This window comes from Lagenorhynchus albirostris, chromosome 6 (genome assembly GCF_949774975.1).
Source record: "Lagenorhynchus albirostris chromosome 6, mLagAlb1.1, whole genome shotgun sequence".
Lineage (NCBI taxonomy): Eukaryota > Metazoa > Chordata > Mammalia > Artiodactyla > Delphinidae > Lagenorhynchus > Lagenorhynchus albirostris.
In genome coordinates this window covers 2,758,863-2,786,221 of record NC_083100.1, presented here as the reverse complement: position 1 = coordinate 2,786,221, position 27,359 = coordinate 2,758,863, and the positions used below count along the sequence as shown (strand labels likewise).

General features: G+C 57.7%; 2 protein-coding genes across 7 annotated transcripts in view; both read right to left on the bottom strand.

Annotated features, from left to right (window-relative positions):
• Positions 1 to 1,098: 1,098 nt before the first annotated feature.
• Positions 1,099 to 3,226, bottom strand: HES6 (hes family bHLH transcription factor 6). 2 transcript variants are annotated; one of them, XM_060151207.1, is made up of 4 exons: positions 3,059 to 3,226; positions 2,899 to 2,985; positions 2,600 to 2,789; positions 1,099 to 2,499 (listed from the first exon to the last, which is right to left on the bottom strand). In XM_060151207.1, the coding sequence occupies exons 1-4, from the start codon at positions 3,137 to 3,139 to the stop codon at positions 2,075 to 2,077; spliced, it is 783 nt and encodes a 260-aa protein (XP_060007190.1). In that variant the 5' UTR covers positions 3,140 to 3,226; the 3' UTR covers positions 1,099 to 2,074. The 2 variants fall into 2 exon arrangements, with proteins under 2 accessions (XP_060007190.1, XP_060007191.1); XM_060151208.1 differs by having other exon boundaries at positions 2,708 to 2,789.
• Positions 3,227 to 7,728: 4,502 nt separating this feature from the next.
• The window catches only part of PER2 (period circadian regulator 2), a 40,411-nt gene continuing 20,780 nt past the window's right edge, over positions 7,729 to 27,359 (bottom strand). For 4 of the 5 annotated variants that reach the window (XM_060151682.1, XM_060151686.1, XM_060151681.1 and 1 more), the window contains 15 exons: positions 26,740 to 26,818; positions 24,429 to 24,535; positions 23,681 to 23,834; positions 23,366 to 23,474; positions 22,518 to 22,643; positions 21,976 to 22,060; positions 21,361 to 21,523; positions 21,150 to 21,274; positions 20,163 to 20,327; positions 18,956 to 19,210; positions 16,123 to 16,943; positions 14,822 to 15,008; positions 13,708 to 13,897; positions 12,581 to 12,731; positions 7,729 to 9,939 (listed from right to left, as the gene is read on the bottom strand). In XM_060151682.1, the coding sequence (XP_060007665.1) occupies positions 9,790 to 9,939; positions 12,581 to 12,731; positions 13,708 to 13,897; positions 14,822 to 15,008; positions 16,123 to 16,943; positions 18,956 to 19,210; positions 20,163 to 20,327; positions 21,150 to 21,274; positions 21,361 to 21,523; positions 21,976 to 22,060; positions 22,518 to 22,643; positions 23,366 to 23,474; positions 23,681 to 23,834; positions 24,429 to 24,535; positions 26,740 to 26,818 (2,867 nt within the window). In that variant the 3' untranslated portion in view covers positions 7,729 to 9,789. Of the gene's footprint in view, positions 9,940 to 12,580; positions 12,732 to 13,707; positions 13,898 to 13,924; positions 14,708 to 14,821; positions 15,009 to 16,122; positions 16,944 to 18,955; positions 19,211 to 20,162; positions 20,328 to 21,149; positions 21,275 to 21,360; positions 21,524 to 21,975; positions 22,061 to 22,517; positions 22,644 to 23,365; positions 23,475 to 23,680; positions 23,835 to 24,428; positions 24,536 to 26,739; positions 26,819 to 27,359 lie in introns of those variants that run through there. The other variant, XM_060151685.1, reaches the window with a different exon arrangement.

The window sequence follows — 27,359 nt, the reverse complement described above, 5'->3', positions numbered from 1 at the left end:
ATTTGTGAGAAAGAAAAGACACCGCTCTTGAGGGGGTCCCGAGAAGCTGACTCATAGGTGGGAGGGGGCCCAGGGCCAGAGTTCTGGGTTAGTGGCGTCTGACCTTAGGGGGGTCCTGGTCCCAGCAACATCTTTCCCCCAGGTCAGCCTCCTGTACCTCGAATCCTGTGTCTTGGGCTCCCCTGGGCCCCCTTCTAGGACCCCTTGGGAGGATGTGACAAGTGTGGGTATGAGAGGAAAGAGTGGTTCCTCCTAAACAGTCCTGGCTGATGCTCCCCAGATGGCATCAGAGCTTATCACAGTGGCCTTTGGGTACTGCTGGGAGCTACACGGGACAGACGTCTTACAGGTGGACCTGCTCTCGTGTCCCTGCGGACACATCCTACATCAATCTGACTGGGGCGATGTAGATAATCCCAGGAAAAAGTCTCTGTCTCTCTTGAGCTCTCTTTTATGGACCTGCCTCCCTACCCCAACCCCTCAATAACTCATCCCCAGTGGCTAAAATTAGGCTGCATCTGTTTATAGCCTGGTGGCCGAGGTCTAAGACTAAATCACCGGGGAGCCACAGTGAAAAACCCCTGGTGGCCAGGATCTGCTAGGGGGCTTTTGTAAAAGGGTTCTCGGGAGAGATGTTTTTCAAGCAAAGGCACACACTGGAGAGGAGACCCAGGTGTCAATCCTAAATTGTCACACCTTGACCCGGCCTGGGCACTGCCAACCCAAAGTAAGAACAAGAACAAGCTGCTTTGGGGTCCTGGAGCTGGAGATGCAGGGGCCGGGATACCTGTGGCAGTGACTGCTATCAGCTGACCTCATGCTGTCTGCAGACCCAGGCCAAGAGGGCCATCTCCCTACACCCCAGCTGCCCATCCCATCACCCTCCTTCCAAGGGTTCTGACCTCCTGGGCTCAATTTGGCCTTAAGTCCAAACTGCCTGGGCCGTGAACTGGGTGGGTCTCCATGCCCCCGAGGTCACTGGCAATGGGGAAGCTCTCTCTTCAGTCAAGAAAACTGACCACCTAATTAGACCGACGTCTGCATCAAACTCATGGACCTTAAAACAGACTTTTGAAAGAAACTTCCAAACCACATGGCTAGTAATCAGGCATTCGTTTTATTCCTGGAAGCTCACAAACAAGAGAATGGTCCAGGGACAGGCCGTTTCCCTGTTGCTTAGTTACTCTGGAGACAACCTCCATGCAGTGGTTTCCATCGCCAGGATGCACACAATTCCCAGGGAGTGCAGGCCGGGCCCAGGGACCTGAAGGGGAAACCGATCTGGAATGGCCTGGCAGTAGGGAGGTAGAAACACCGTCCAACGTGAGACCACGCCGCGGGGTGTCCCATCTCCACTGCCATTACACTACTTACTTTGCTGACAAAGGGTCAGAAGTTTTAAAACCACTCACAGCATTAGATGTGGGAAAAAATGTGCTTGGTTTAGTCTTTGTGCGTTTGACACCTTAATGACACCACAGCATTCAGCAATACGTCAGAAGGGTAACTAACTCTCCAAAACCCTTTACTTAACAGAATTGGAACAACTGAAGGCAACGTAATACACAAGCTCAAGTGTGCTAAACACAAGACGTACAGAGAGCCATGCTTCCCTCTGGCAGCTCTGGGCAGTGCTGCAGAATGCCTCCCCTGCGTCCTGGCTGAATGGCCAGGGCTGCCAGGACACTCGTGCCCAGCGCTCAGGAGAGGCTCAGCTCCACTCTGTCACCTCTGCCCCCAGGCCCACACAGTGCCTGAGAAGTCTGGGACAGGTGAGAGATCTGGTAGCCCTGCAAGATACTTCCTCCTGCCTGTAGCTCCTTCCCTCCACCCACCAGAGGGCTAGAGGGGCAGGGGGTGGGGGTGGGGATGGTCCATAAACGTTGCTCCCTTAAGAAACAGGGGCCTGGCTGGCCTGGTTATCGGGGACTGCCCTGCAGCACCCACTGGAGGAGGGCAGCAGAACTGGGAGATATCCAGGGCCCTACCCCTGTCCAGATACCTGGACCCCAGGGAGGAGGGACTAGAGCATGGGAAGGCAGGGCCCACCCCTTAGGGCCCAGGCTGCCGTTGGTCACCAAGGTCTCCAGACACTCTGGGCTATGCGGGCGGCGGTCAGGCTGCCCAGGGCTGCGGGCACCAAGTCCGGCCCCTCGGCAGGCGCCCGGCTCAGTTCAGCCTCGGGGACCTCCTCCAGGTCGGAGGACTGGTCGTCCCCGGAGGCCCGGGGGCTGGGCAGTGGGGACCCCAGGGCGCCTCCTACTGGCCAGTTGCTCCGCCCATGGGCTCCCGGTGGCCCGGACAGGGCGTCCCCCAGCAGATCCCGGAAGCTACTGCCCTCGCGCAGCGGCATGGACTCTAGCAGGTGGTTCAGGAGCTCGGCGGCGACGGTGGCGTCGATTGCCTGACACGTCGACACGAACGTGTGCACCTCGTGCATGCACTGGATGTAGCCGGCGGCGAAGCGCTCGCTTGCTTCCGCCTGCAGCTGCTCGCGTTCTGTGTTCAGGGGTGGGAGGGGAGAGGGCCGCGCCCGGTTCGGTGAGCGGCAACTGATTGCTGTGGCCCGGCCCGCCCGGCCCCCGGGGACAAGGCTCACCCAGGAAACGCGCGGGGCGCGCCCTGCTCCAGGAGGGGAAGTCCTCGGTCCCGGGCAGGGGCAGGTCAGGCGAACGCGCCCCCGCCCGCGCGCCCCGCCGCCACTCACCGCGCGCCCGGCCCCGCAGCGCGCCCTGCACGCGCCGCACCGTGAGCTCCAGCACCTCGGCGTTCTCCAGCTTGGCCTGCACCTGCGCCGGCGGGAGCGCCCGGTGGGGAGGGTCGGTGAGGCGAGGCCGGACGGCGACCCCCGCCCGCCCGCTCGCCCGCAGCCCCTGGGCGCCCGCCCGCCGGCCTCACCTCGGCGCCCGCCAGCAGCAGCCGCAGCTCCTGCAAGCTCTCGTTGATCCGCGCGCGCCTCTTCTTCTCCACTAGGGGTTTCCGGGCCTGCGGGAAGCGAGCAACTGAGCCCCGGCGCTGCGCGGCCCCCCGCCCGCCCATCCACGGCTACAGCCAGCACCTTGCGGTCCCCCCGCGCCTCGCAGCCGTCCTCATCCTCCCGGGCCGCACGGTCCCGGCCGGGCGCCAAGAGCGGAGCCATGACCTCCACCTCCCGGAGCGCCGTGCGCCCGCGCCCCTGGCAGCGCAGCGGCCCGCAGCCACCACCGCCCTCGCCCCCTGGCGTCTTACGCCGCGTCCTCACGCCTGCAGCGGCGCCCGCCCCTTTTATAGCGCCTTATTTGCATCTCAAGGCGCCGATTGCTCGTGAGAGCCAATGGCAGAGGCGTGCTTTGTCTGGCCCCGCCGCCGGGGTCGGCCGGCAGCTGGCGGGGCGTGGCCTGCGGCCGGGGACTGGGGGGTCCCCCCGGGCCCTCCGCGCCGCCCCGGCATTGTGGGGCACCGGAGGGAGCGATGACCCGGAGAGCTGTGGCTCTGGGTGCGCTTGTTTCCCTTCCTACCCCAAGCAAGGCGCCCAGGTCTGCGGCGCGTGCTAGCAGGGGCGCATCCATCTGCCCATTCATTCATTCACGCTTGACTTTGTTCACCCAAGGTGCAACAGGAGAGGAACGCTCCTGCGCAAGTGCCGGGGTCCCGGCGGCCAGAGCCACAGCAAAGGCCGCGGTCTCCGGGCCTGGAGGGAGCTACAGGTCCGGGCTGGGGTGGCTGCAGAGCCCCAGGGAGGTGAGGGCCCCTAGGGCAGCGGGGGTGGGAGCGGGCCCTTGGCCCCAGTGCGTTTCTTGCGGACCTGTGGGTCCTGACATCCGAACGTCGACACCGCCTTCAGCCCGCTCAGGGATCCTAGTGGGGCGGGGTCCCCAGGCCCGCCCGCACCGCTCCATCTGTAGGCTCTCCTTCTCGGGTCATCCTCTGTCCCCACAGGCCATCTGTGCTCTCCTGGTCATCATCGCCCTCACCACCGGAGTTCCCCTCATCTCCTTCTAGTCCCCTTTGCTCCCCGACCCCTCTTTCACTTCCCTTTTCCCCCTCAGCACCCACCGCCGCCCTCCCTTCCCTGCCCGCCCGCCCCCGAACCCACGTTCTCTGATTCCCAACCCGAGCTCGCCCTTCCCTGGTCCCCGCCCTCCCTGCCCAACCACCCTTCCCCGCACCCTTGTTTGTTCGCCCCGGCCCCCCTCCCCGCCTCCTGTCCCCCTCGGCCCCCTTTCCCCCCCAGCCCTCCCGCGCTTCCCGCCCGGCTGGTGGAGGCCGCCGTCTGGTCCCCGTAACTTGATGCCCGTGACAGTTGGCAGCTGCAGCCGCTTCGGGCGGAGAAAAGCGGCAGCCTGGCCAAGAGCGACAGGTGTTGGCCGCGCCTTTGTCTTTGCCGCTTTGTCACTCGGGCGGGAGCGGGCGGTGGGTGCGCCTGTGTCCGCCAGACGACCGCCACCCCCACGGCTGGCCGCCCATCTGTTGGCCCAGCCTCCGTGAGGGTGGGGTGCGTGGGCGGTGGGGCAGCTCCCTGGGGACCCCAGCCTGGCCGCAGCCCCACCGGCCTAGGTCCACGGCGTCTCCTGGCACAGCCAGAATACCAATTTGCCTTCAGACCGTGAAGCCTTTGCACACACACAGCCTTACACCTGGAACACGCTGGGATCTCCCTTCAATGGCTGTTTCCTCACTGTTCAGCTCTCAGCTTCCCTTTACCCAATCCTCTGGGATTGTCCCTCCCAGTCCTCTCCCGGGACTGGGATTGTCAGGGTCTGGTCTGTGCCCCTCCAGGTTACAAGCATCCCTGGGGGTACAGTCTGACCTAGGACCCCTTATCTACCCCCAGCACAGAGCCTGGCCTAGCAGAAGCACTGGGTAGGTAGGAAATTGAGAGAGTGTCCCAAGCCTAGCTGGAAGGCAGCAGGGGAAAGGAAACTCCAGGGACTGCAGTGTGGTGGGGTGGTAGGACTAGGCCCCAGACACCCACCTGTGCCCCCGGCCATCTGAAGATGGATCTGGAAGCCCTTCAGGTGACTGTTTCACCTCAGCTCCCCACCGAGGGACCTCCGTAGGTAAGACAAGTTTGGTGAGTGGCTTGATGGTTCCCAAAGTCACCTCACTGACCTCTATAAGTACCTGGGAACCCCTTCTGCTGATTCTCACCTGGCCGTCTCTTTGCTTTTCTGTGAGCAGGGCCCGGGGACTTCCCCAGCCCTGTGCTGTTCACCCAGGTATGAACCCACTCCTTTCCTTCAATCACCCTGTGTCGTCCTCAGTCTCCCCCACAAGCCAGAAAGCTTAGTTCTCTTCCTCCCATCCTCCCCTGCCTGGTCAGAGACCTGACTACCCTTCCCCCTCTACTCCTAGTGGAGGGACTGACAGAGTGGGGGAGGGGCTTGAGTAGTGAACCCCAAGAGAGCCGATAGCTGGCCTGTAACTTTACTTTTCTTCACCATTTAGACATCACCCCAGGGAAGGAGATCCCACCCCCACCCCAAGAAACTACAAGTAAGCTTCTACTACTCTGAGGAGCTCAGATATGGAAAAATAAACTCAGTGATATTTCTTGTACTCTGATTCATACCCCTCCCATTATTGATTATATTGTTTGAATAAGATCAAACAGTAGTTTAGAACGCTCTCCCTGAAAGGCAGTTTGTATTGGAACGGGATGCTCAGGGCTCTGGGGAAGGCCTCTGGGAAAAGACTATTAATCTTTTCCTGATTGGATGGGGAACTGAATGTGGGAGGTGGAGGAAGAATGATAGAGGCAAATGGTGCAAGCGAAAAATGAAAGGCAACTAGGAACTCCGGGAAAAACAAAAAGCTGCTGAAGAAGAGAAGTGTAATCTTAGAACTCACTTGGCCCAGTAGCCAATTCTTTCACAGTCAGAACAATGTAACACTGTTCATAGGGTTTCAACATTTTAGAGTCAATCTATAGAAAAGGCAAGGAAGGCTTAATTATGGTTACAGGATATAAAGTTGCTTTGTAAAAACAAAAGGACAGATGACAGTTGTCAGGAGAAGGGAGGAGGCTGGAGCATGGGCTGGGGACCTCATAACCCTTGTCTTACATGGGGTGGGGGATTGAGGAAGGCTGTCTGGAGTTAAGGAAGGAGAAATTAAGTCCTGGGATATGCCTCAGTCTGACCAAGTACCCTTGGGCAAGAAAGTATAGGGATAGAGCAGGGAGTGTGAGGCAGCAAAATCCTTCCTGGTTAGACTGGAAGTTGCCCAAGGCCTCATCTTCGAAGCCAGCCTCCATTTCCTTTAGTGCGCCCATTGGCTGGCTGGCTTGGCCTTTTCCTCCCAGAAGCCTGGCTACTCCGTCTCAGGACCACCACACCCTTTCTTTCTCCTTTGCATGGCCTCGTCTAGCAGGCACGCTTCTGGCCATTTGTCCCTTGGACTGATCCCCCTTTCAAAGGTTGCCTGAGCACAGACTTCCTGAGCATTTGGGCTCTTTGATCCCCTCATATCCAAAAACAGAGGCCAACAGAGGCTGGGCAGGGCTGCAGTGGCCACAGGGGACCAGTTAGCGGCAGGGGTGGCGAGCCATAAATCCCCAGGGAACAAAGACAGTGGCCAGCCTATGGATGTCCAGGCCCCTTGAGGGCAATCAGCCCAGAGGCTTGGAGAAGCTCCTTTTGGTTTAGAAATAGGGGAGCACATGCCCTTGGGGTTATATGGTAGTTAAAAATGTAGTTAAGAGCCCCCGAAGGCACTCAGACGTTCAGTGAAACAGCCACATCTGGCCACTTAGCGCGTTTGCAGAGGCCTCCATGCTCACTGGGAGGACTTTGCCTCCCCAGCCCCCAAGCACCACTTGGATTTAGGCAGCCAGGACAGGAAGCGGCGTCGAGCCCTCCCTCCTGCTCAGGGAGCTTCTGGAAGGCTGGGCACCAGGGCCGGATCCATTCATCTCCCTGCTCCGACACCACAATACGGTCCTGGTGTGAAAAGTGGGGTGGGGGGGGAGCAGGCCTCCAGTGTTTGACCAGGCCCTGCATGACTTCATCGCTGTGGAAGGAAGGACTGGGGGGTGGGGTGGGAGGAGGCTGCCATGCTGCCTGTATCACCTCTGATGGAGACGCGAGGTCCTTTAGACCACTCTGCTTCCAGCCCCGTGGCCAGCACACAGGCAGCCAGCCCAGGTGAGACAGACTATCCTGGAGGGGGCAGGAAGAGAATGGAGCAGGTGCCTGGGGTCACCTCAGAGTGGACAGGGGCACCAGGGGCTGAGCTGAGTGGCCCTACTCCCCATCTGTGAGTGAAAAACCACGGGGGAACGGGACTCCAGGATTAGATCTAAATCGTTGGGAGTTCACTGGGGTGGGGCTGCATGTCAGAGAGACACATAGAGACAGGAAGGGACCAGCGAGAGGCACCCTGTGCAGGGGAAGAGGTGAGGGGGGGCCTTTGTGACAGAGGAGTTCCTAATTCAGAATTTCTAGGGTTTTTTTTTTTTTTTTTTTTTGCGATACGCGGGCCTCTCACTGTTGTGGCCTCTCCCGTTGTGGAGCACAGGCTCCGGATGTGCAGGCTCAGCAGCCATGGCTCACGGGCCCAGCCGCTCCGCGGCATGTGGGATCTTCCCAGACCAGGGCACGAACCCGTGTCCCCTGCATCGGCAGGCGGACTCTCAACCACCGCGCCACCAGGGAAGCCTGGGTTCTTTTTTTTAAAAAAAGATTTTGATAATCTTTGATCTCTATTCAGGTTCCTGTTCCTCTGTGCTACATTAAAAATACACACAAATAAAAATAAAAATATACTTGCTTTATTTACCAATTTTCTAAAAGGCAAAAAATCATAAAAAGACACAAGCAGTCCAACAAACATATTGCACTGGGTGAAGAAAGTCCGGTTTGCACATAAACAAACCACTTGTCCGGCAAGGCTTAACACGTCGTTACACAGACTCTGAGAGCTTATTTACATATCTTTTTAGGAATATATTAAAAAGAAGGCTCAGTTTAAAATCGAGAAGAAGTTTTTTATAACACCCGTGTAAGCACACATACTAACGAAAATGTAAGACCCGATGCGTGGCACCGTGTAAACAATTTCACAAAATGCTCCTGCTGTCAACTTCTCAGCACACGTCAAAGCTACGCAGCAGTTAACAATCAATGAATATACATAAATGCTAAGATAATGCTGCCGGTAAACATTGCTAACAGGAGGGAACGTGTTGGCAGTCTTGCGTTTAGGGAAAGTCAATGCAACTTTCGCTCCCATCTAATCCCTTAATGATCTGCCTTTAGTGGCAGGAAGCAGTCTGTAGCATCTAGTCTCCACAAAAATGCATAGACTACACCTTGTCTTGGGTATCTGCAGGTGATGTTGCTTTGTAAATTAAAAAAAATAAAAAATTAAACTTTCTGTGTTCGAGTTTATGAAAAATAGGATTGATATTCAGGCATAAAGTGGTTTGACTATGAAAACCAACTGGATTACAAGGAGACGTCACCTGTTCTAGTAGCTGCTTCTCCAGCAAAGAACAGGGGAAGCTGCCCCCTTTTAACTTTCTACAGACGCGATGCAATTGTAAGTCAGTTGTTTCATCACTGGCAGCTTCTCATTCACCCTAGGGACCGATGTAACATTTTTGCAGACAATCTTTGGGATAGACGATGCAATACGAGGTTTTGCAAAAAGTTGGGCCGTCTGGTCTCACTTTTCCCCGAGTGTCCCATTCACCTGAAAGTGCTAGTGGACATCACCACAGAGACCGGAAATGGCACCAATGAGGTCAGGTTCATGAAAAGAATTAGGGGTCGGTGTCCCAGCCCAGGTGTGGTGAGAGCGGTTAGATCATGGCGCCCTGGAAAACACAGATGCAGCCACCAGCTAAGTCAGGAGAAAGCACTGGCTCAGCTGGGCCAGAGCTGATGTCTCGGAAGTGCCGATCAAAGAATAAATACGGGTGGGTCCCAAGTGTGGCGATCAAAGCCTGGTTTGCAGAGGGAAGTCACAATAAGGGGATGACCGACAATGTGTTTTTATCTACATATTGGCTCTCCCGGTCTGAAAAGGATACGAGAATGATGTCAAAATATACACAAGGGTCTGTGTATTTCTGAGGATGTATATTTCTACGATGGAGTTGGTCACACAAACCACTAGGCATCTTTAGTCCAGAGCGAGCATTTCAACTTCGTTCACCCCAAACTTAAGCTACGTCAGGTGAAATGTTTGCTGCCACCACACTGGAAGCTGAAGCTGCTGGTCTGCCATTTAATGCAAAACATTTTGAAAGAGAATTAGCGGAGGCTGTGATCTCCACTTGGTATGTTTTAAAAACATCTAGTCTGACTAAATAATTTAGATAAAAAGCAGCCCCCCAGAGAGGACATAATTTGATCTGATCCAAACACACTCTGGGGAAGCTCTGAAAGGCTGGACCCTCAGCGCGGAGTCACCTGTGGCATCCTAGCTGTGGGTCACAGCCCGGTGCGATGCCTCGGGACCGCCCACGGGGAGCCAGCAGACACTGGTGCTCTGGCTGAGAACACTCAGCCGCTTCCGCGACACAAGGAGGGAAGCAGTCCTTCTCAAGTTAAACAATGATGAAAATCTCCTCCCCTGTCCCTGAAAACTCCATATTTATATTTTAAATACAAAAAGCTATTTCTTCCCAAACTTCTCCTACCCGCCACGGTTTTAAATCACCCCTTCGGAAAACGATGGGTTTTTTCTAGAACAAAAAAAGCCATGTAAGTATATCCGTCCATTTCATTAGAAACACAGGTGAAGACCCTCCCCCTCCTCAGAGCGCCATCTAATGTACGCCACTGGCTGTCCCGCTGCGGGGGGTTACGTCTGCCCTTCGTTTCTGTGACTCAGGGAGGGTCCGTTTTCCTCTTCTGTGGTGTCGGTTGTTCCGCTGAGTCCCAGAGTAGGGGTAGCTTCCTCATACCGCATGCAAACGTTGTCTTTTCCCTTGTTTTCACAGCAAACGCATTCCTTAAAAGAAAAAATGCAAATCAGTAACAAAAATGAGATCTTTGGTACGAAAAAGTAGTTCAAGCTGAGAGAGGTGCAGGTGATCAGGTGTCAGCAGTGAGGCTGCTGGAGGGTGAGCAGGTGCCACTGGGCGTGGGACCCCTGCCTGCTCTCCAAGGAGCCAGAGCTCTTCCCAAGAGGTCCCTGCTCCCAGCTCCCCAGGCCCCTCCCTTGTCTGCGAGGTGGCTGTGCATAGCGAGGGGACAGCATCAACCAGAGGCTCTAGTGCCAGCTCCTCCTCTTTCTGCCTGTGGGACCTGGAGTTGCTACCGACCTTCTCTAACCTCAGTTTTCTAATCTGTAGAATGGGATAGCAACAACGTACTGTCTCATTTGTTCATTTCCCATCTGTTAAGCACCTGTCGTGTTCCAGGCACGTTCTAAGCACTGGGAGTCAGCAGTGAACAAAGAGGAAAATCTGTGTCCCAGCGGAGGTGATCTCCTAGTAGCCGAATGAGAAATGCTCCACAGTGTATTAAAAGATGGGAAATGCGGGGCTGACATGGAACGAGGCATGTGAGGACTTCTGTAATTTTACTGACGTTCCACTGAGAGAGTGACTGTAGTGGTTTTAAAATACGCCCACAAATTCTTTGACACCCCTTCCTCAGAAGGGGGAGGCCTGGACTCGGTGACCTGCCACTAACAAAGAGGAGGTGATGCAGGTGACACGTGGGTTGTAACAGGCACTGCAGCCCCTCGGTTCTCTCTGGGGAGGCCGGGATCATGTCATGAGGACACACAAGCAGCCCGATGGACAGATCCACACGGCAAGGAACTGAGGCCTCCTGCCAACAGCCAGCACCAATGTGCAGGCATGTGAGGGAGCCTCCTTGGAAGGGGATCTTCCAGCCACCATCCTGTCTTCAGATGGCACGAGCCCCGGCCAATATCTCACCTTTGCCCTCAGGAGAGACCCTGAGCCAGAACTACCCAGCTAAGTTGCTCTTAAATTCCCAACCCAAAGAAACAGTGGGAGATGATTAATGATTATTATTTTAAGCTCCTAAGCTTTGGGGTTATTTGCTAGGTAGTATTAGATAAATAACACAGCAGCATGTGAAAAAAAGACTTGAAGGAAGCTGGAGTGAGCCATGTGTCTGTCTGAGGAAAGAGGAGTCCAAGCAGAGGGAAGGGCAGGTGCAAAGGTCCTGAGGCAGAAGCCTGCTCAATGATTTCAGGGAACAACTGGAGAGGAGGGAGTGAGGGGAGATGGGAGCTGTGGGGAGGGGGTGTCATATTTTAACAGCTTTGCAGCAATTTATTCTGATTGAGAAGGGGCACCGCTGGAAGGGCTCAGAGCTGAGGGGTGACGTGATCTCACTGTAGGGGACAAGGGGGAACAGAGTGCAGCGGGGGGGATACTGTGACAATCAGGTGAAGCAGCACTGTGGCATGGACCAGGGTGGTGATGCTGGAGGTGATGGGAAGGGGCTGGTTTCCAGCCACCTAGAAGGTCAAGCCAGTAGGACCTGCTAGTGGACTGGATGGGGCACGACAGAACGAGTCCAGAGGGCTGTGGACCGAGCAAGAGGGGTGATGGAGTCACCCTTGAGTGGGTGGGAAGACAGTGGGTGGGCTGGCTCTCTCTGAGCATAACCAGGACAGCAGATGAAGTTCGACAGAGGTGGACGCTAGGGAGTCTCGGCACAGAGACACTACTTTCGGTCAGGAGAGAGCTGACAGCGCCAGAGCGAGTGTAGACAGAAGAGGAAGGTGCAAACCCTGAGCCTGGGCACATCCACACTGATGAGTACAAGAGCGAGGGGCCAAGGGGCCGGGGCCAAGGGAGGGGTGCTCTCAGAGGAGGGGCCGGCCGTCGCTGAATGCCGCGAGTGGGTCGGTTAGGGTGAGGACGGAGACGTCAGTGGATTCAGCTGCTGGACCTGGAGGCCTTGACGAGAGCAGCCTCCCGGGCAGTGCTGGTATGGGGGTGCTCTGAGGGGAGTGGGGGAGAGGAGCTGGGGTACAGAGACACCTCTGGGACCCTCGGGAAGGAACAGAGACAGGAGAGGCAGCCTGGCGAGAGTGGGAGGGAGGGTGGGGACCTGCTGTCTCCCTGTTACTTAATGGTCTACGTGGATGTTGAGGGTTTATGACAGAGGAAGTGTGTGGGGGGGTGTTTTCACTGGAAACAGAATTGAAAGAAAAAAAATTCAAATTTCAGCATGTGATTGAGACTAGATATTTAGGAGACCTTTTTGGAAACAGTGTTGAAAAGCCATTGGAAGAAAGTTCTTTGAAGGAAACCTAACAGTGTGGTGGTTTTTTTTTTTTTTAATGAATTTTTTGCGGCACACGGGCCTCTCACCGCTGTGGCCTCTCCCGTTGCGGAGCACAGGCTCCGGACGCGCAGGCTCAGTGGCCGTGGATCACGGGCCCAGCCGCTACGCGGCATGTGGCATCTTCCCGGACCGGGGCACGAACCCGCGTCCCCTGCATCGGCAGGCGGACTCTCAACCACCGGGCCACCAGGGAAGCCCTTTAATGAACTTTTAATCTTAGAAGTTTTAAATGTACAGAACAGTTGCAAAGACAGCACAGAGCTTTCTCATCACAGTGTCTTTTAACGCAAAGTCAGAAAACCCGCTCCAGAGCTCACCGCCACGTCGAAGGCCGCGGGCAGGCCGCCCGACCGCATCCACGGGTGGACGTCCTGCAGCTCCTGCCTCTGCCTGTCTGTGAACCTGGGCTGGAGCCTCTGCAGCACCTTCAGCTTCTCCCTGTCCTCCTGCAGGACCGTTTCTAAATTTCTTCATGAAATATTTAGAAATAGGGAAGCTTTAGAACGTCTCAAGGGCTTTGTTTTTTAAAGAATATACTTGTTTTCTACCAACACTTCCAGTGTTAATCATGTAATTTTAGATGATTTTGTTTAAATTTCCTTTCCATTTAAAATAAATTGCCCTACTTAAGGTAACGTCATCTCCCTAGTAGATAGTCTGTAGGAAAATCTGTGTCCCAGCGGAGGACACAGAGTTCTATGAAGATGATACACCGAGTTCTGATTTTCATTTCACTTTAGCGCAGCCATGGGAGCCGGGTATCTGCAGACACTTGGTTCTGTGCCCGGGAGGTTCTCACCAGCGAGGTGGTAGGTAGACAAGCCCTTCCCTGCCACCTGCCGACACTGGCCTGCCCCGCAGCAGTCCTGGAGACAGAGCCCTGGGCTCCCCTGGCCCAGAGGCCTGGCTGTTCTGAGCCTCAGGGTTAATCTGTCCTTCCTCCCCCCCATGTCCCTCCACCAAGGGGGCACTGCACAGGGGCATGGACCCTGATAGGTTCCAGGCTCCTTGGAGTGGTCAGAGCTGAGGCACAGACCCAGGTCCCTACAGAGCAGCCAGCAGCCTTGGGCTGGTCACCCACCTTGACTCTTGGTTTCTGCATCTCTAAGACACACACACACACACACACACACACACACACACACACACCACTGACCACATAGGGTTGCTGGCAACAGAGCAAAAGAGACGACGTTGGCACGAATGCTTTGTAAACGTCTTGTGACACCGTGGCGGGTCCCCAGAGCCCGTCATCCTGGAGGCCTGTAGCAGGTCACTCTGCGGGCTCTGTGTGGCCAGCGGCACCATCTAGAGGAGCCCTGCTTCTATCTGTGCACTCAGCTCAATCTGAGATAAGGCTCCCGAGGGAAGGCCTCTGGCCTTGTGGTTCTGGGGAAACCTGCACCCAGCCCTTCACTGTCCCGAGCCGCCGGCGAACGGTTACCGCGAAGGCATCTGGTATGCCATCATGACGCTGTCGTCCGTGTCGGCCCCGAGCAGCCAGACGGGGTCCTGGAGGACGTCCCTGAGGCGCTCACTCTCCGCCATGTCCACCTTCACTTTTGCTCTGTGGTTATTCTCTGAGGAGTCGACGCTTCCAAAATACTTGCTGGTGTGACTTGTGTTGCTGCTGCCTTTAAAAACACAAAGCGTGGCAGGTCAAAACCTTGACTACTGCGCTGACCTTGCACGCTGTGCTCGTGTAAAGGAACGGCAGCATTACAGAGCTGAAGGGTTTTGTTTGGTAACTGGTGCCTGGGTTGGTGGACCTTCCCTTCTCTTTCCAATTCTCGAGTTGTCTGGGTAATTTAAAAACAGGATATCAGCTGGTACCATGGAGGTGATTCTCTCCTGGGGAGGCCCCGAGGAGTCCAGGTGGGGCTATATCTTAGAAGCCGTGCTCTTCTCTCCCAGGCTCACTACCTCCGGACTAAGCCAGGCCACAGAGAAGCTGCCCCTGTGAGCGGCAGGCGGCTGTCCCGGAGCGCCTCCCGGCAGGCCTCCCGCAGGGAGAGGGGCCCGCTCACTTCAGGGAAGCGGGGGTCTTACAGTCTGGGGAGAGTGTGTGCTCTTCCCGTGGGGCGGTTCCAGATCACACCTGAACGATCCCGGTCGGTCCACACGCTAGCTTCTCACCAGGGGATCTAACTCAGGAAGGCGAGCCGCTGCCAGCCCTCCCGGCACACCCGGGGAGCCCCAGGGACAGTCCAAGCAGAGCCAGCTGGGGTGGGGGGCCTGCAGTGCCGCTGAGGTCGACAGCGACGGGCAACAGAGGGAAGGGGGGCGGGCCGGGGCTGCCGTCCGCACGGGTGGAGCGGGGTAGGAGGAACCCAGCTGCCTGTCTGAACGGCCGAGGGCCCCGAGGAGCTGCTCGGGGTGCAGCCGGATGCCTGCATGTCGGGGCCCTGCCCAAGTCAGCCTGCGGCTTTGGGGTGACTGGCTCCCTGGGGGCCGGAGAGTCAAGGACACCCAGGTGTATCACGTGAGAATCTTCCAAACACACCTGCCACCTCCCACCCCGCCCCGACTCCCAGGTGCTCCCAGCACCACCTACATACCGGCCCCACTTGCAGATGCATCGCAGCCCAGCGAGCCGGAGCCCAGGGAGTAGGAGGTGACGGAGGCCCCGCTCCCGGACGGGGCTGAGCCCATGGCCGAGCAGAGGTCCTCGCGCAGCAGGAGGTGCAGCAGGCCGCTGGGCGTGCACAGGGCGTCGCTGCCCTGGGCGTCCTTGGGCTTGTCGCACTTTGGGAACAGGGAGGAGACACCGAGTCAGGTGTCTGGTCTGCACCAGACTCCCAGGGACACAGCGGGTGCGCCCTCCTTGGACCGCTGGCCCTTCCTCCACGTGCCACATGCGCAGACCCCGTGCTTACTGGGACCACAGCGGGACTCTTGGTAGTGGGATGGATGCCATCTAATTAAATTTAGTTTGGGGAGAGTCCCACTAAAGACGGCAGCTCTTGGATCCCTGCGGGGGAAGCCTCAGGCTTGCTCCTCCGCCAAGGCGGGCAAGTGTCCCCTGCAGCGCCCCAAAGCTGCTCCTCGCAGGGGCAGGGCTCTGGCTTCCCGGCTCCTGCGCCCCCAGAGTGGGGACGGGCTTGGACATGAGGGGGGCTTGGCCTGGGAGCGCCCCAACCCTCCAATCCTTGGAACCCAGACTATAGGCCCGGGAGTCAGGAGGGCAGCAGCCGTGCTGGGACAACCCCCCTGCTCCCACTTGCTCTCCCAGGAGCACGGGCAGGGGAGCCCCACCCAGCTCCTTCCTCGGCGGGCCCACGGATCACACTGCCTCAGCGGATGCGACCACACACCGAAGCTCTCAGGACACAGAAGCATTAACTGGAAATCAAACTACAATTTCATTAACCGAGTACGAGTACACGCCAACGTCCGTCAAGACGTGGGAGGATGCACACCCACGGCACTGGCTTCCAGCTCCCTCCTGGCCCTGCTCCTTCACCGTGAGCCCCTCTGCTGCCAGCTGCCCTCCAAGGTGCCTCCGTTCTGACCTGTCACCTGACGGTGCTTTATCCTCGAAGCATTCACTGAAAACCTGGAGGCCCATGACGACGAGTCATGAAATCACCTGTGGCTGTTTGGCGCCTGCATCCGCCAGCAGACGACCGATCTCCCTTTTCCCCTTCAGATCCCAAGACAATAAAAACTGGTCTGCTCTGATAGGGTCTTTTACCCGGAAAGTGTTATTTCCTAGCACACGTGTTTATGTCGGAATTGAAATGGTCTGGTAGTAACCTCAGTGCAGGGACCACCTGAGGTGAGGATGTTCGTGACCCGTCCGAGGCGGCCGCGTTCGCCACCTGCCTGCGTTAGACAAAGGGCATCAGGAGATCCTTACGGTTGGCGGTGCCTTGGGCCGCCGGTCCCAGGATGAGCCAGGCTGGCAGTCGGGCCCCGCTCGCACGGTCTCTGTGGGCCCCGTGGGCCCTGCGGCCGCACAGCCGCCCTCGGGGGCCTCCTCCAGCTGCAGCAGGCTGAGCTGCAGGGGCGAGCTCCCGCGGGACTGGAAGAGCGGCGGTGAGGTCCTGCCTGCGGACCCCGCGGCCGAGGGCAGGGCGGCCTGGGCGGCCACGCGCGACACGGGCAGCCCGCACTCTGCCAGGGCACACGTGTGCGGGTGTTTGGGGGATGAGGTCCGACCAGGGAACTCAGGCTGCGAGGCAGGAATCACCTCGGACGGCAAGTTCGGCTGGCCGGGGAAGAAAGCTGGGGGCAGGCTCGGGGTCACCGGGGAGAAGGAGCAGCTGGGTGAGACCAAGGCCACGACCGGGGGCAAGGGGCCGGCAGACGGTGGGGGCTGGACCGCGAACTCGCGCTGGGTGTCCACGGGCAGCGCGAGGCCGGCGTGGGGAGTTCCGGGTGCCACTGCCACGGTCCCTGGAGCTGGCACTATCCCTGGGGCTGGAAACATGGGCAGGGAGTAAGCAGGCACCGGGGTGGGGGAGGGCATCGCGGGGCAGCTGGGCTGGGATGTGTCCGACGGTGACCAGGCGGTGGCATTCAGGCCCACCAGCGGCAGCCGCTGGGGCGGGGGCCCCCCGGACCCAGGGCTCCCCGAGGAGTCTCGAGGCTTGACCCGTTTGGACTTAAGTTTTCTGTTCTTCCCCGTTTTTTTCCAAGATGAATCTATTCCAGAGGTATTTCTTAGTCCGGGAGCAGCTAAAATAATGGGAAAACAAGAGTTAAAACATAAAAATTATGTTATATTTCCTGTTACGTCAATTTTCAGAGATTTGTAGGACCTCAGAAACCTGAAGGCGCCTCCCAGTTCAACAGTGAGTCCCACCCTCCCCATCGCCAGCCTGGGGATCTCGGGGCCACCACCCGGTCTTCCCGGATCCTCAGGAAAGTGAGAAAAATCAGGGCAAAACGTTAGGTTTTCATAAAACTAGATTCAATCCATTTAAAGGACCACCCTTTGTTGCGAGATCACATTCCTTGCTTTCTTCTCATATTAAAATGCCGTTTCTTTCATGAAGTAATAGTGACAAGTGGCATCAAGAACGTTTTATTTGTCCAGAACAGTAAGAAAGCTGGAAGTCCACGTTATTCCCCAAGGGCGGTTTGTGACACCTTAGAGGCAGAACCGCTGGTCTCATCTAACCCTATGTCAGTGTTACGAGCTTCATCGCTGCTGTTCCTAAAAAGAGATGTTTCCTGCTTAGAAAGCTTGTGATTCCAGCCCAGTGAAGTCAAAGGGCCGAAGGAACGCTCGCCCTTGGAACCAAGGTCTTCCTCTCTGACGGTGAGTGCTGCTGAGAGGGCCTTTCTCAGGAGACTGGAGGGGCTCCACCCAGTCACATACGGGACCCTGGGCATGTCCCCCCCCACCTCCCCTGGGCACCGGCCGGCGCTGGGAGTACTGTGGGCTCGGGGGTCATGCCGAGCTGGGGGGGGAGGGTGGGGTGGGCAATGGAACGGGTCCCAGGAACCTCAGCTTCTCCTCTCCTGTCACAGAGGGTAACTCTGGGCTCCTGCAGCAGGTGTGCGAGGACATCCCCTGGCGGCCGTGCCACACGATAAAGGCAAATGGGCCAGCCCAAAGCAGACTGCAGGGTGGTGGAGGTTTTGCCATTCAGCCTCTCTGCCTGGTGTTCTTCCTACGGGAAATCTGCCCCCTACTGGGACCCGGAGCTACGGCACTGGGCTCCTGGGATGCCACACCAGGGTCTGGGAGGGGCTGCTGTGGACAGCTGTGCAGTCTGTGCACTGCACAAAATGCGTGGCCAAGGGGGCAAGAGGGGGCTGGAACTCTACGGTGGTGTGGACACCGTTTCCTGATTTCCACAGAGGTTCCCGATGTGCTGGCAGTAACCCTGGGTCTGGGGATAAACTCCTTAAGGAGTGTGTCAGCCTCTCACTTCTGGGACATCTGTTTCGGTGTGTCTGCCCAGAGACCAGGGGGAGTTGGGTCCTCATGGTGTGTGTCCCCTGGGCTCACTAGCTCTCAGCTCTGATCCCTGTGTCACGGCCTGGGGAACCAGGGAAGAGGCGGCATCTCTTATCAGCTTGGCCTTGTCAGTGGGGCCTGGGAAGGTGGCTGGGGGTTGGGAGCCAGGCCCCTGGACCAGAAAAGGGGCAGGGAAGCTCGTCTGTTCCACTTCATCCCTTGCCCGTTGACCACCTGATGGCTCTCAGCCTAAAGGGCAGCTTCACGCACCCCTGGGCTCTGTCGGGCTTGGAGTTGGCAGCCTGGCCCTGAGGCCGATCCGCCAGGAGCGTACGTGCTCTGGGGAGGAGGGCGCCATTCCCTCCTACGGTGTCGTCCAGGGCTTGACACCGAACGCCCCGTCAGTGCCATGCTCCTTCTCTGGGCGGTCCATTAGCCCAGGTCCTCTGAGGGTCCTGTCTGGGTGGGAAGGTGGGGTAGGGTCTCTTGCCCCTCAAAGTCACCCAGGCGAGAAATGTCTGGCATGGCAGCACTGCAGCTGCCCGCCCTGCATTCCACAGGGGGCTGGGCTGGGACTGTCACCACTATTTACAGCACTGCTCCCTTGGGAACACAAAGTGACATCCTTGAGAACATCACTGGTCAAGTTCCAACAGCTTCTTACAAACCCACGTGTCCCAAACTGGGGACGTTTCGCCTTCTGAAAGCAGCGCTAGATTCAGTAACGTTAAGAATAAAGTTAAAAAATAAATCCACTTTTAGCTCAGGTATTACCACTTACCTCTTTCACTCGACTGCCCCTTGCATCTGTCTTGTGAGTAGTAATGGCAGCGAGACTGGAAGACACTGAGCTTTCTTATTTCTCTGAACTTTAGCAGGAAACTCTGCTCCTCCCTCTGGGTGTGGGCGGCCAGCACTTCCTTGGTGAGGCCCAGCTTCCGGAAGGGCCCCTGCTCGTGGCCGAGGCCGCAGGGCAGCACGGAGCCCGCCAGGCAGTCCAGAGACCCGGGCCCACTGGCAGCATCTCCCACCGTCTCTGTAACAGAAGACGCACAGCTCTCATCTGCAAGGGCCCTTCTATTTTAAAACGGCTGAAAAAATGCACACTGCACCTATGAAGAATAGAAATCATTCGCACAGAAGATTCCTTCACGATGCCCACAGCATGCCCACAACGTGATGTATTTGTTTAGCTTTCTGAGAAAGTTAATGACAAAAGGGGTAGGAAGCCCCATTACCCAGGGGCTCCGGGATCAGTCCTCTAAACTGGGGCACCTCGGGGGGTTTTCAGCCTCTGACGCTGAAGACACTCCAGGCTGTCTTGCGCTTTCAGAGCAAGAGGCTAGGCTGGCGCACAGCCTCATCCTGGCTCAGCATCACGGGCTTGACAGTGTGGCCAGTGGAACTGCGGGTGCAGACAGGATGGGGCGGGTGGGACCACAGACCGTCCTGGAAGGGGCTGGACATTGACTCTCTGATGTGTACTTCTGCCCTCATCACGCCCCCCTTCCAAGCAAAGAACAAATTCAGGATTCGTTTTACTCGTGGTATCTGAAGAACAGCTCAGTGTGACACCCTTGGTTGTCCTGCTATTACGACCCGCACTGGCTCCTGTCCTCACATGGGGAGGGCACGGCTTGTAATCCCATCCAAGGAAGCGGGATGCTGGGCAGGGGCTCGTCCCCAGGCTTCTCTCGGCACCAACGAAGGGGGAGTCCTGGGACCTCTGCTTGGTCCTGGGAGGCCCCTCCGTATCGACACCTGAGCAGACACCTGTCACAGGTGGAGCCAGAGCGCAGCGGGGGCAGGACAGGTGTGGCCACCCCCGCCCGGCATTGCACGGATTTCCTGCACCCGTTACTGGGCTGTGTAGCTATCTCCACACTTGGATAAACTTAAAGAGAATCTGAGGACGGCAGTTGAAGCGTCTCATCTCTATCGTTCAAGTCCGATTCCTCCTGACATCACCCAAGGAGCAGTGCGCGTACCGAGCTCAGGCTGCGGCTTCTTGTCGCCCACGTGGACGATGGTGCTGCTGTAGCTGCACTGGCTGGTGAGGGACGCCACGCTCTGTGCCTTGCTGGGCAGCGTCAGCGAGGTCAAGTGCGTGCTGACGTCCGTGTGGCTGTTCACCTTGAAGGGTGATGCGGTCTCTTTATAAGGGAAAACGGAAGCAAGACACAAAAATGTGATAAAAACGAACTGTGGGGATAAGCCTCGTGGAGGCCTAGGTGGTGCCCCAGTACCGGGGGCGGGGCGGGGGGCAGCTGCGAGTCTGCACACGTCCTGGCAGGTGACACCGTGTCCTCAGGGGTTTATTCACGGGGGACGGCGGAGAGGAGGAGATTCTGAAATGGGAACACCGCCGCCCTGACCTCCTGAGTCCTTTGGGAGGAGGGAGGCGGCAGGCGGCAGGTGACCGCGGTGCCCTGGGTCAGGGCCTCTGCCGTGGGCCTGCGGGGAGGGCCACCCGGCAGTCAGGAGCCCGTCTGCTGAGTGCAGGCAGGCAGGTGGCGCTCCCGCCCTGCGGGCTGGGCCAGACTCCACCAGGGCACGGCTGTCCGGTCGCCTGGGCTTCCGTCTACAACCGGAGACCCTACTTCTGATCCTGGTGGCGGCCGCCAGCAACGCCCTCATGTTTGAAGGGCCTGAGGTCTCATCTGACTCGTGGGGTCACTGACCCTCAGAGGCCAGGCCTCCTCTGAGACGCCCAAGAATGACAGCCCGAGAGGCCCCGGCCTCCAGCAGCCCCGCAGGATCCTGCCCTCCAAGTCCAGGACCACCTTTATCTCCAGCTCATAAGAAGTTCTGAGCTACTCTGGTCATGTAAAAAATAGCCTATACCCTAATACCATGTCCCTGAAGCCGCTCAGAATCCACCTGGAAAAAGGGGCTCCAGGACCTCAAATGACGCCTGATCCCACCAGAGAAGGTCTAAGTTATCCCGCAGTTAACAGCTCAAACGAACCAGGTACCTGCGGCATGTGGCCCGGGGCCGGCGGTGGCCCTGCGCTTGTCGCTGGCCTTCTGCGTGGGGAGGTGTGCCGGGAACTCACACTTCCTCTTCAGGGTGGTGGCCTTGCTGCAGCTCTCCAGGTACCTGTGGGCGGGTGATAAAGGGCTTCATGTAACAGAGAGCCCCACAGCGTGAGCAGCTGGGCGGGGAGGGAGGCCAGAGGGCCGCACCTGACGACACTGTCCAGGCAGCTGATCTGCTGGTAGGAGCCCGCGAGCGGGCTCTTGAAGGCCAGCTCCTCAGGAAGGCCGGCCTCGGGCAGGCTGGCCCTGGAGCGGTCCTTTTCCGTGGCTGCAAGAGCTTTCATCTGAGCCGGGGAACTGCTCTGCATGCCTGGAGGAACAACAACATTGTTTTTTCAGTTAATCCTTGTTTTCCCCGGAGTACACTCTATACTTACAAAGCACTTTAATTCTACCTAAAGATAAGGCCGGGGCCTCAGAATACGCTTCATGGACGCAGAGACCCGGAGACAGCCTGCTATGCATGCAGCACTGCTACGCCATCCGCGGCTCTGCGGCACTCGGTCCGGCCTGTCCCCAGGGTCAGGGACTCGGCAGTGGGAAAGGTCAGTTCTTCACTTGAACTGCTGAAACTTTCAGGGCCAATAAGATCACAGGTGCCTTATGGTCAGTCGACGCTCCCTGCCTTGGGGAGGGTCGGTCTTTTCAAACATGACTTGGCGGGAATAACAATTGTAACCGTAATTGCCGGCAGTACAGCTTTCCGTCTCCTCGCCTCACCACGCTGAAGTCTCACTAAGGAAATGCTGGATCATTTGTTACCTGCAGCAGACTCGTTCTTTTGTTCTCCAGATTCATCCGGACAAGGGCTTTTGCTTTTGACCTTCTTACCATTTTTACAAATCTCCTGGAAGAAAAACACATCATTCACCCTGGGAGCCCCCGCAGCCTTTGCCCCACCCTGGAAAGACAAAAGCAGGATTAATCCCAGCAACAGCAGCAAGTTCTGAATGAGACCTGAGAGGCAGAACTAGAGACAGCTGATTTTACGATTCGGAAGAATAGGAAGTAAAGGGAATGGCAGGTTACACTTTCTTCTTTCTAACCCTAACCCTACAGTTAACTCCTCACTTTTGCTTGATTGGCCTGTTAAATAATTTTCACCTGAACCTCTAGCCAGTCTGTGGCTGCCTCCACCCTTTCGAAGTTACACAACAAGTCCCAGGTGAGCCAAGTTCAGAGCAGCCAGGAGCAGGTGAGGTCGGAAAGGCTCGGCCCCGGCGAGGGCTGTTTCTGAAGTGCTCAGACATTTGAGTCACAGATGACAGACAGAGAGGGACAGAGGGGGACAGAGGGGCACGTACGGCTCTCCTCCGGCAGGGGTCCTCCTGGCCGGTGCATTCGCTGGAGGAGGTCTGGCTCAGGAGGTGTTCGTGGGACCCGCTGCTGCCCAGGCTCCCGTAGCCGCTGGAGCTGCTGTGTGGGACAGGCTGGGGAGACAGCAACAGAAGGACTCTGGACGGGCCGGGGCGCGCCCGCCTTCTCTCAGAGGCGCCGCGACCTGCCCGGGGGCCCTCGGCGGGGACCAGGTGGGGCTGGGCTTGGACCCAGGGTCAGGCTGCAGTGGGCTCCCAGGCTCCACCCGCGGGGCTGGTCCTGGATCCCAATCCCCAGGAGACTCCACCAACAGGGAGTCCATGGCCACGGGGCTTAGAAACAAAACAAGGTGCCTGACGGTTCCCACAGCCCCCCGGAACCGAGAGGCAGGAGGCCACTCCTCGTGGGGCCAACGTGCTTGCAGGAAACTGTCTTGAGTGCTGTGTCCCCAGGGACAGGGAGGGGCGTCCTCAGCTCCCCCTGGGGCCAGCGCGACGTCGTGTTGCAGGGATGCCCCCGCCCCCTTCCACCCACGGGGGTCACGTGTGGGCTGGCGCCTGGGACGTGGGGACTGGGCTGGGGTGCGCCCTTCAGCCACTTGCCCAGAGCTGTGGTTCAGACACAGATGCCCTGAATGTGCGAGGCGGGGGCAGCCCCCACGCGGGCAAGGCCCACGCGGGTGGGACAGAGACCACCACCATGCGCAGCAGGGCGCAGGGCAGAGCTGGAAGGAGGAGAAGGGCCTGAGAACGGGGGGTGGGGGGGCTCCAGGCCTCAGGGCAGCTCTGGGCTGCCTGCGGGGGCAGGAGGGAGGGCGTGCAGGCAGCACACCCACCTGCAGCAGCAGCCGGTGGATCTGCTCCGTGAGCTCCTGGGTGCTGGGCTGCAGGGCCTTCTCCTCCACGTGCGTCTGAGCCGAGAACACGTCCTCATTCAAAGGCCCCCTGCGTGGTTTTCATTTGTCTCTGTGAGTCGGGGCCCCGCCCTCCTCTCTGCAGACCCCCGGCCTGCCACCTGCCTCCCCCCTTCACTGCTCTGCCTGAACGAGGCTGGGGCCCCCCAGGGGGAAGGGGGCAGGTCAGCACAAGCACGTGGTGGGAGGTGACCGGGGTCCTGGTCTCCCAGCCCCCCGGGCACTGGGGGCACTCACACCCTGACTCTGTGTCTCCCGATGACGAAGGAGATCTGCCTGGTCCACGGGTTGATGAAGCTGGACCAGCTGGTGTCCAGCGTGACGTACTCCCCGTTCCGGGCACGGAACCGGATGGGGGAATAGTCGAAAGGCTGCCCGCCGGACTGCACGACTAGGAGAGCGAAAACAGAGTTCAGGGAGCGAAGAGATTCAACCGGTGTTCGCGGTACAAGAAAAGACACGTGGAGATGCACTTGATTCTGGAATCATCTGAAAACTTAGGAGGTGCCAATACCTCTTCAAAGCCACCACTTTCAATCTCCCATCTTGCTTTAAATTGCGACCGGGGACTGTTTGCGGCAGTGTCCTTACACGTTTTAGGACACACTTCCCTTCGAGCCTCACAGGTCTGCTGCCAGTGGGACGCTCAGTGTCACCTGTGTCGGTGAGGCCTGGGCTTGCTGGGGACACGTGTCGTCCAGCCCCTGGCCTGGGCAGACCACCCCCCAACCCCCCACCGCAGCTGACCCTGTCTCTCCTCCTCCCGCCTGCTGGCGAAGCCAATGGTAAAAGATGAGAGGCCGAGGACTCGGGCCGAGGGCGACTCTCAACCAACCGACAGCGCCGGGACTCAGGCCGGGGGCGGGGCACCCCTTGCCCGCAGCCCACTGGACCCCTCCCGGTGGGTGCTGACCTCGGGAAGACACCCCCAGAGTGCGCTAGCTTTGTCCATGCCCCCGGGAAGGACCGTGAGAAGGGGACCTACTCTTTTTGTGGGTGGCAAGCATCAGGGGCCTGTCGCTGGGGCGCAGCTGCACGAGCACAGGGGTCTCGATCAGGTCCTGGGGCGGGTGGCCCAGGAGGGGGACCGCCCTGCAAAGCAAGTGCACACAGGGTCACGGCTGCGCTTCAGGACACGAGCCAGAACGCAGCCTCCCAACGGGGCAGCCGACCACCTCCAGGAACGAGTCCGACTCCAAATTCCCCAAAGACCAAAATGTGGGTCTCATGCTAGCAAAGAAACAGTCAGTCTTCTAACTAATTAGCACACAGACGACGGCAGCATCGCCGAGGGTCTGCGATAGGAAATAAGGCCCTACAAGTCCCTGCCCGTTACAGGCTCAGTGCTCTAGCTCTGCGTCTATTTCCTGAATCGATCATGACAATGTTGTTTTCTTCTCCTAAGACCTTTTTCTTGTTTTGTGTCGTTCGTGAGTTTGGCTAGATGTGGCCTGACATGGACTTTTTTTTTTAACAAGTTTGCTGGGACCAGGAAAACCCCGCCCATGTGCGTCTTTTCCAGCTCAAGGTGTTCTGCTCCAGCTCTAAGTGTGGTCGCTGTGTCCGGTCCAATTGACCACGGCTCCCCAGGAGTGGCCACCACTGGCGGGGGACCTTCGCTCTGTGCCCGTCAGGTCTTCCCTGGGAGCTGTTTTGCTTTCTGGGCAATGTCTTGCACTGAACTTCTGTAGTCCCCCTTCCCTCTGTCGTGTCCCGTCCCCTCTGTGTGTCCAGCACCCTCTGCCGTCCCCGCTCAGTTGCCGTCCCCGCTTCTGAGCTGCAGCTCGGCCTTCCCCTTCTCAGGCCCGTCTTCTTTCATCCCAACAGCTGTTTTCCCAAACCCTTCTGTTCTGGTGGAGGATGTCCTCCTGCATCGTTAGAGTGAAGGCTGCCTGTTCTGTGTGGGGTGGAACTTCCTCACGGGCCCGGCGCCGTTCTCAGATTCCCTCCTCCTTGTCTGAGGCATGCTCTCTGGGCCTCGTGTCTTCCTTTGCACAGGATGTACAGAATGTCCCTGGCCAAGGCCTGGCCGGAGGAGAGGGGGGAGGCCCGGCCAGCCTGGGCTCGTGGGCTGGGCTGCCCACTGGGCTTTGCTGAGGAAGGCTCTGCAGCCTGCTGGCCTGTAACGACCTGCTCACCAGCCCTCCTGCACACAAATGAGTGGGCACCTGGGGCAGCTGCAGACAGAAGTTCTTAGTCTTGGAGGAATAAAAATTATCCTGGGATTGCTACACAAATGCAGCTCCCAGTCCCCCACCTCCAAGATCTTGTTGGGCAGGGCTGGGCGGGGCCTGGGAACCTGCACCCGACGCTGTCCCTCCGGAGATTCTGCCGCAGGTGGCCGGCAGGGCACACCTGAGCAGTCAGGGGCTGGTGGAGGCTGATGGGCCCTGGCTGCCCAAGAGCAGAACTTGTCCAGCAGGCCCCGTGGCCTGCATCCGAGGGGGCACCTCGTGTCCCAGGCCAGGTGCCGGCTGCGAGGAGGTCCTGACCCTCCACGGATGCCACTGCATGAAGCCCAGCGTGTTTCCCGTGTGTCTTCCCAGGAGACTCCTCCCTGATCACGCCGGCAGCCGCGGCATTCTCTGCGTCTTCGTGCGTCTGCCAGGAGCCAGGGGGGTCACACAGGGCCCCTGACCCGATGCCAGAGAACCCAGAGCCCTCTCAGAATGGTCAGTGCTCCCGACTGCAGCGGGGCCATGGGCACCAGCTACAGCACCCTGGGTGGGCGATGCAGGAGGGGAGTCCGAATGGGCTCTGGGCAGAGGTACGAGGTGGCCCCCTCCCTGTAGCAGCCTGTGACACGCAGGCTGGGGGATGCACTTGTGCTGGGATCCTGCCAAGGGTGTCCTAACACTGCCCCAGGCACACGGTCCCTGGTTGTACCAGCCTTTACTCATGTGCCCAATTTTTGAAACAGGTTTATTAAACAAGGTAATAAAGACAGGCTCAGTTAGAATGATGACCAGCTCCCTAGAAGGCCCCATCTACACAGCGTCCATACCTTAGGAGGTTTTCAGTGTAATTCCATAATTATCTCATTGTCTACGTATAATTAAATGTTTTAATTGATTATTACACATAACATGCAGCCTTAGCTTTAGCTAAACAGCTTCAGCGTCAAAAACATGAAAATTGATTGAGCTTTATTTAGTTATTAAGTAACTACCACGATAATGCTGAAACACAAAATATCTGGGGAGAGGGGGCGACCGGCTGCAGACGCGATACTGACTTCAAGGCCAGGACCGCGGCAGAGGCGAGCGCTGGCAGGGGGACGGCGCCGCATCGCTTACCTTTCATCCACGTCCTGGAACAAACAATTTGGCGAATGTGTGGTCGTAAAAATTCTCTTTTCAGGAGGGATTCTAGGGGCTGAAAGAAAAGAATTTTGCGCGGATTTCTGATTCTAAGACATACGTACTTTATGTAGTCATACTACAACTACTGGAAAACACCATGTGTTGATAGATTCAGAATGACGGGTAGCTAGAGAAAAACTTAACAGTGGACTCTGAACAACAGAGCACGTACTGAAGGGTGAAGAACAGACCCTACGCTTGGTGACCACCAGCCAGGCTTCTCAACTTCTTATGGACCAGTTTTAGTCTAGAAAGCTAGGGATTGCCATGTTAGCAGAACCACGTGGTGAGGTTTTGGCTTCTTTCAGCAAAATCCTGCTGGAAGGCCGTCTTCATGATGTTTAAGATCCAACGATAGGGAACTGAACAGATTATATTTTTTAAAGGAGTGAAGTATTTGGATTCAAAATTCTCAGCAAACGTCATTGTATTGGGACTTCACAGTTTCTAAGATGGGCAGAGGTGATAAGAGTAATTTTCATAAAGGAAGTCACATATGCAGAATTTTCCTCAACTACCAAATTCATGGGCAAAACATTCAAAATTCCAAAACT